Source organism: Sceloporus undulatus, unplaced genomic scaffold, assembly GCF_019175285.1.
Source record: "Sceloporus undulatus isolate JIND9_A2432 ecotype Alabama unplaced genomic scaffold, SceUnd_v1.1 scaffold_999, whole genome shotgun sequence".
NCBI lineage: Eukaryota > Metazoa > Chordata > Lepidosauria > Squamata > Phrynosomatidae > Sceloporus > Sceloporus undulatus.
This window is the reverse complement of record NW_024803919.1, coordinates 5-6,281: the sequence shown is the minus strand read 5'-3', so window position 1 is coordinate 6,281 and position 6,277 is coordinate 5. Positions and strand designations below refer to the sequence as shown.

General features: G+C 43.8%; 1 protein-coding gene across 1 annotated transcript; it reads right to left on the bottom strand.

The window, feature by feature from the left end:
* Nucleotides 1-2,366: 2,366 nt before the first annotated feature.
* On the bottom strand, nucleotides 2,367-5,539 carry LOC121917828 (voltage-dependent L-type calcium channel subunit alpha-1S-like; the record flags this gene model as incomplete). Its single annotated transcript, XM_042443948.1, has 4 exons — nucleotides 2,367-2,480; nucleotides 3,115-3,211; nucleotides 4,344-4,471; nucleotides 5,380-5,539. Coding segments are annotated over 4 exons (499 nt in total), but the record flags the coding sequence as incomplete, so codon positions are not given.
* Nucleotides 5,540-6,277: the final 738 nt, after the last annotated feature.

The following is a 6,277-nucleotide window of genomic DNA, read 5'->3' as shown; positions in this document are numbered from 1 at the left end:
AATACACAATACAACAGAACAAATACATCAGAATACAATTATAATAAAAGCAGAATAAAACCCTGTTAGCCAGTCTTCTTGCCAGTAAAGAGGGAGGTAGACCTATTGGGGCTTAATCGGGGAATGCTGCATGGAAAAGGAAGGTTTTCAGATCCCTTCTAAATTGGGCCAGGGAGGTGGCCGAGCGGAGCTCTGTGGGCAGCGTATTCCAAAGGGCCGGGGCGGCAATGGAATATGACTTCCTCGTAGTGGAGGTAAGCCTAGCCCCTGGAACCCTAAGTAGTTGCTGCCCAGAAGTTCTGAGGGTGCGGGGCGGAATGTATGGGGAGAGGCGGTCCTTCAGGTATCCTGGGCCCAGGCCATTTAGGGCTTTATAGGTCATCACCAACACCTTATATTGTGCCCGGAAGCGAATAGGCAGCCAATGCAGATCTTTTAGCACCGGTGTAATATGGCTGGCCCTGGATGTACCAGTGACCAGCCTGGCTGCCATATTCTGTACCATTTGTAGCTTCCGGGTTTGGTATAAGGATTGCCCCATGTAGAGTGCGTTGCAGAAGTCCAATCTTGAGGTTACCAGAGCGTGTACCACAAAAAAAAAAAAAATCTGGGCCGGGTATGGGCGCAGCTGGCGAATAAGCCGAAGCTTAGCACAGGTGTTCTTGACCGTCTCATTCACCTGAGCAGTCAGGTGAAGCGACGAGTCAAGAAGCACCCCCAGACTGCGCATGGAGTCCTTCACAGGAAGGGTGACCCCGTTCAGGACAGGTGGAACCACTGCCATTCCTGGGCCAGAGGAACCTATCACAAGTACCTCCATAGCAACAATCATATTGAGTCCACTGGACAGTACCTCCCTAAGTACTGTATGTGGCTGATCCAGAAGCTGATGTCATATTTAAAGAATATTTTCATATCATTTGGGCATCATTCATTTGCATGAAAAGCTACTAGTACAAATGTCGTGTGTTCATGGACTAATACTTGGATATATAGAAGATATAGGCCCGTTATAGACGGGCCTTAAACTACGGACTCAGTCCGTACTAGGGTTAAAAAGGGGCGTCGCTTCCGGATGTCCCTAACTCTAGTACGGACTGAGTCCGTACAAGATGGCGGCGCCCCATCTACATGGGGGCCGCCATGATGGTGTCACGAACGTGCAGCCTCCAAACGAGGCAGCGCGGATGTGACGCCATCGCTCCGCGCGAGGGCGCTTAATGCACCCTTTTGGTGGAGCAGGAAGGAGCTCCGAAACAGAGCTCCTTCCTGGTTTGTGTCGCTGGTGCAGACGTGTGAAGGCTGCACCAGCGACGCAAATCAGAAAGGGGCCGAGTGGCCCCTTTCTGAGAGTCCCCGCTGCCGTTGGGGTGTCCTTGGGGCTTGAAGCCCCAAGGACACCCCTTTCCAGGCTGTGGGGAAGGGGCCTTTTGCCGCTTCCCCGCGGCCCGAAAAACGGTGGATCGGGGCCTCAGCGGCTGCCGTTCTAACCGCTGAGGCCCCGATCTGGTGGGGAAAGGCACGCCTACAGGACGCCCCAAAGAGGCGGTCTGTAACGCGCCATAGATCTTCGTTCGGAGTAGAATGTAGATATATTTGTGCTATGGCAGTACACCTGAAGTTACATATTTTGTATTTTTGCCATATTTTGGTGCTGGCCATGTGCCGTAATAAATTCATTCATTCATTCATTCATTCATTCATTCATTCAATACTTTTGTTTTGAAAATATAATGCCAGTTTTATTGGTTGTGGGTGAGCTGTCTAGTCGCATTACATTATTTTTTTTATTTTTTTCTCCTGGGTTTTATTGCTTCAGCTAGTTGTATGTTTATTTACATTTAATTGTTTTGATCAGTTGTTTTTCATTTGTTTTTCTGTGTGTGTTTTAAATAGTATGCAGTGTTGACAACCTTGAGTTGTCTCTAAAAAAGGTGGGACCAGATATAATTACAATTATGATAGCTATGCCTACATTGATAAGGATTTTCTCCTTTATCAGCTCTCAGGTGGATTAAATTCTTTACATTTGTCTTTTGTAAAGCTTAAGCTCTTGAAACCTTTCCTGATTATCCAGCAACAGCATGTTGGCATGGGTCCATGCTGAAGGTACTTAAGTTAATTTACAACAGATGAGGACGTGACACTTTGAGGTCTTATGATTAAATGTACTAGAAAGACATTAGTTACTCTTGATTTATAGCATCTTCCGTTGGGCTTGTGTAATCGTGCAGTAATGGCTTTTAAGGTCAGCAGAGCTTCTACTACCATATAAAGTGACTAATGTTCTTTTGCACTCACAAGATGAATGATAGCTGTTGTGAGAAAGCACAATGGAGCTATTCAGATTTAGCCATGGATAGGTTTCATCTCTTACCTTCTGTCTTGATCTTGAGGGCAGTTCTCACCAGAGCGAAGAGGGTAGCATTGAAAGTAACTGTACCATCGCTGTTCAAGGGCATATTCATGCCCACCAAGCGCTGCAAAAAAGCAATCACACATACAAATAAATGTGTGTGAAGTCACAAATACAATGACATGTTATAGCCCTAGTCAGGTGCGGAGGAAATAGGGAGATGCCCTTGTCCTCTCTACTAGCAGCCTTCCTGTGAGAAAGTTCAAAGGGAAACTGTAATAGTGTTCACCTGAATATGGTCAAAAGGCTCTACATTAATGGGAACCATGTTTATCGGAGTTCCTGATAAGAGGAATCTCTACAACTGTGATTACCTGAACATGGTTACATTTTCACTTCAGAACTTTCTAGCAGATATAGGAAGGTTGCTAGTAGAGGGGTTGGAGCTGCCACATACATTCATATTCCTTCCATAGAGTAAGGGTTCTATTTATCTTTCTCTTCATACACATACACAGATAATTGTGGGTGCATATTCAAAACACATTCAGGTCCCTTAACTTTAACAACTATTACAGCATGTTGACTTTAACACCTGACTGCAGCATTAAATGCCAACCCTTCGTTCCTATGCCTGTTCAAGTATTTCTAAAGTCCATTGCATGCCGGTTTATGAAATCATTTGGTGCAGGAGACAGAAATAACATGGAAACTATAGCAAGAATTGACCCCAGTTAGAGTTTATAAGGAAAGATTACCTTGCAAGCTACACGATGTGGACAAAACTTCCCAAAGCCCAATGGAGGCTGGATTCGTCTCAGCAGAGTCACCACATCTAGATGTTTGATCCGGCCCCTGTGAAGAAGAATAAGAGAAAACTGTGATTTTATACTGTGAAATTATATAGGCAGAACTAGATGAGTCAGCCTCTCCTCTGCTTGTTATATTGCCCTGTTCATTCAACAAGACTTTATGGCCAGTCCTGGCTCTCTTGTGTGTGCTGTGCACCTACATGAAAATATATATCTTTGTTTTATGAGTTACATTGCACTGTGATGTGAGCCCAAACTGTGGGGTGGGTCTCAGTTTTCCCCCTAGAAGACAAGAAACAGCTGTATTTATTTTTTGAAAGATACTGAGCACTTATGATTTGACCATTGGGTGGCAATAGTGAGTTCAGGTAAACATGCTAGGTCTTAGGAAGATCCTTCCTATACATGATACAGCTATAGCTTCAGTATTGATCTAAGCAGCTCAGTCTTCAGAGTGTTAGTTATTCTAAATTTATCTTGCCATTACTTGGGAACAAAATACAATACATGCTACAAATCAGAATGTGAATCTATGTCCCTATTTAATGGGCAACTATAGCCAACAGTAATCACAGCAGGAAAAAGACTCAGGAAAATTAACCCTGTCATATCCCAGTTATAAATGTACTTTCAAATAAATTGATGGGATAAGGGTTCTATTGTTGTTGTGTGCTTCCAAGTTGTTTCTGACTTATGGAGACCCCAAGGTGAACCTATCATGGGGTTTTGGGGGACTCGGAGTATAATACTCCCAGGCTCACCCAGGCTCCATGGTTGAATGGGGAATCAGACCCTGATTTTCAAAGTCATAGCCCAATGCTCAAACCACTACATCATCAGGACTGGAATATCTGGTAACCAAAGAAGGTGGAGTAGGGGAGAGCTCAAACTGTTGTTGCCCATTTTGTAGATCAAGGATGGGAATTTTGAGGCCCGTGTTCCACAGAACCCCCAATTTATTTATGTTTTTTACAAAAAAATTCAGTGGAACCCCCTGCTTGTACTGTTGGCTGCCTGGCATTTTGCCTCCTAAATGCTATTTTAAGGAGCCTTCCATTATGAAACAGCAAAAAGTGCTGTTTTGGAGACTGGAAGTGACTTTTAGAAACACTAAGCTTTATTTTCATTGCCAAAGGAATAATTAATTAGAAGATTAATAACCGACTGATTCTCACTTGGCCTCAGGATCATATTCTGCCCAGATTCGTTTGAACTCATCCAGGTGATGTGGACCTAATATGGACCAATCTCGTGTGAGGTAGTCAAAGTTGTCCATGATGACAGCAACAAAGAGGTTGATAATCTAAGGAGAGATGAATTGATAAAACGGGAGAAAGATGGCAGAGGGTAATGCTGCTGCTGAGCTGAAGTTAGTCAATGGCTTGTAGAGTAAGCGTTATACAGCTGAAGGAGAATACTCAAGGTGACTCATTGGCATTAGAATTTAATTACAGCAAATTGTCCTCTGTGCTTTAAAAAGCAGCTGACTGCTGATACTTGGTAGAAGCTGGAAAAAGTACGTTTTTGGAGCACAACTAGCAGAACTCTCCAATCAGCATGGCTAATGAATGGATCAGAGGTTTCAGAAGACTAATGTCTGTTTTTCCTTCAGTGAAAAAAGTGGGTGAAATTTGGGAGGTAAAGCTGGTTAAAAGCTCTTTCACACTAGTAGGACAAGCAGAACCTTAAGCCTGTTTCAATGGAGACAATTCCACCCCTACTTTGCTTTCCACTTTCTGCTTCAGAACAGTTTCTGATTGTATTTGGTTTTGAAGGGCAATCTGTTAATCCTGACACCTGTTGCCTAAACCATCCATGGCTGAGTGGTCTGAGAGAATGGCAGTCTCTTGAGCCACAGAGAAAAACAATTGCTGGATAGACTTGAGGGTCACAGGCAATTCAACTGGTTGAAATGTGAAAGATTTAAAATAAGCAGTTGCTAACAACAATTTACAATTTACAGTCAGGGAGAAATGAAATCAACTATATCTAGCAGCAATACTAGGTATAGGAAAAGTGGGAGAGGAAACAATTGAACAGTCATCTTCTGTGCCTTCAATTATACAGTACAGTAAATGGAGTGAACAACTAGACTTACCCATTACTACTAGCTTAGCAGATGATGATGATGATGAAAGCATGTTTACCCATATGACACAATTATATGTTAAAAGTCAATAAACACAAGATAGGCCAGCAAAAAGAACATACCAGGAATGCACATAGCATGTAGAAGCTGATGAAGTAGAAATAAGCAAAACCTGTGCCACAAGTATATTCTTCCCCAGGGGCATAATCCGATTCAGGGTCACACAGCTTCCCATAGCTGGCAGCTAGTAAGATTTCCTGCCAGGCCTCACCTGTTGCACACCTGATAAAAGAAATGAGGTGAGACATTTCCAGAATGCATTAACTGGGCAAGATGGCATATAATGATTTTGAAAGGGGATAGAGGTTAGCATTCTTGAAGTCAAATTCCACATATTGTAAAATTACAACCATTCCTTTCTATATATTTTCCAAGCTTCTGGGGTTAAAACCATGTACAAGGACTTAATTTGTCACATAGGGGCCGTTCAGACTACCTTTTACCTGGGATCAGAACCTGGATTAACCACGGGAAGTTCATATTGGCCCCGATTCTTCCACAAGTGAATTGGAGGCTTTCACACCTGTTCAGGGGCAAATGCCCCTTGGTGCAGGTCTTTTGAAAGTGGAGTAAAAGCTGTATCTTTTCAAAAACATTGGGTCTGGCAAATATGAACTTGTCCCCAATCATGATCGGGTCAAGTTCAGAGGGAGGGCGGAACATACCTCCCCTTCATTGGAAGGAGCCAGAGAAAGGGTGCCAAGGGCAATTGGGGTAACGGAGCAGGAGGAGGAGAAGGAAGGAGCCGGAGAAAGGGTGCCAAGGGCAATCGGAGTGATGGATGAGAAGGAGGAGAAGGAAGGAGCTGGGGGAAAGAAGGGGGCCCTGAAGGGCAGAATGGGAAGGAGGAGGAAGAAGGAGCAGGGTAAAGGGTCAAGTTCAGGGGAGGGAATTAGGTCAGAGGGAGAGCAGGAAATGGAACATGTCTTTGCTCTCGCAGGCAGCTCTCTCTCTCTCTCT